This window comes from Etheostoma cragini, unplaced genomic scaffold (assembly GCF_013103735.1).
Source record: "Etheostoma cragini isolate CJK2018 unplaced genomic scaffold, CSU_Ecrag_1.0 ScbMSFa_4193, whole genome shotgun sequence".
In the NCBI taxonomy this organism is placed as follows: domain Eukaryota; kingdom Metazoa; phylum Chordata; class Actinopteri; order Perciformes; family Percidae; genus Etheostoma; species Etheostoma cragini.
The window spans coordinates 1-517 of NW_023268540.1; the positions used below are offsets into that span (position 1 = coordinate 1).

The 517-nt window shown below is 52.0% G+C and overlaps 1 protein-coding gene across 1 annotated transcript in view; it reads left to right on the forward strand.

The window, feature by feature from the left end:
- Positions 1-274: 274 nt before the first annotated feature.
- Positions 275-517, forward strand: part of LOC117941083 (scavenger receptor cysteine-rich type 1 protein M130-like) — a gene marked incomplete at both ends in the record, with an annotated part of 888 nt that continues 645 nt past the window's right edge. Inside the window, one exon of the mRNA XM_034866181.1 lies at positions 275-427. Within this exon, the coding sequence (XP_034722072.1) occupies positions 275-427 (153 nt within the window). The remainder of the gene's footprint in view (positions 428-517) is intronic.

The following is a 517-nucleotide window of genomic DNA, read 5'->3' on the forward strand; positions in this document are numbered from 1 at the left end:
GACATGGGGGCGACATGGGGGCGACATGGGGACGACATGGGGGCGACATGGGGACAACATGGGGGCGACATGGGGACAACATGGGGGGGACAACATGGGGGCAACATGAGGGCAACATGGGGGCTAAATAAAATCCCAGAGTCTGGTCTAGACCTGGTCTTTACAGCTCCAGACTTCATACTTGATGACTTTGAGTCTTAATTTCCGTCTTTGAAAGAGAGAAACTCTGGGTCTTTAGGTGGTGTCCCCCTTTAACTGGACATCTTCCTCCCAGGTTTTGGGTACGCCAACAGAGAGGAGCTGGGGTCCATTGTCTCCTATCCAGAAGAAACCCACATCTTCCATGTCAGCAGTTCCTCATCCTCACCCCTCCGGGACATCTTCAAGAACTTCACCATCGACATCTGTAACAACCTAAACCACGTAGGTAGTGTCAGTCTTCGGTTTATGGTTTCATTATTATGGTTAAAGATATGTCAGAGAACGAATGTGCTCTCCCCCCCCCCCCCCCCCCCCC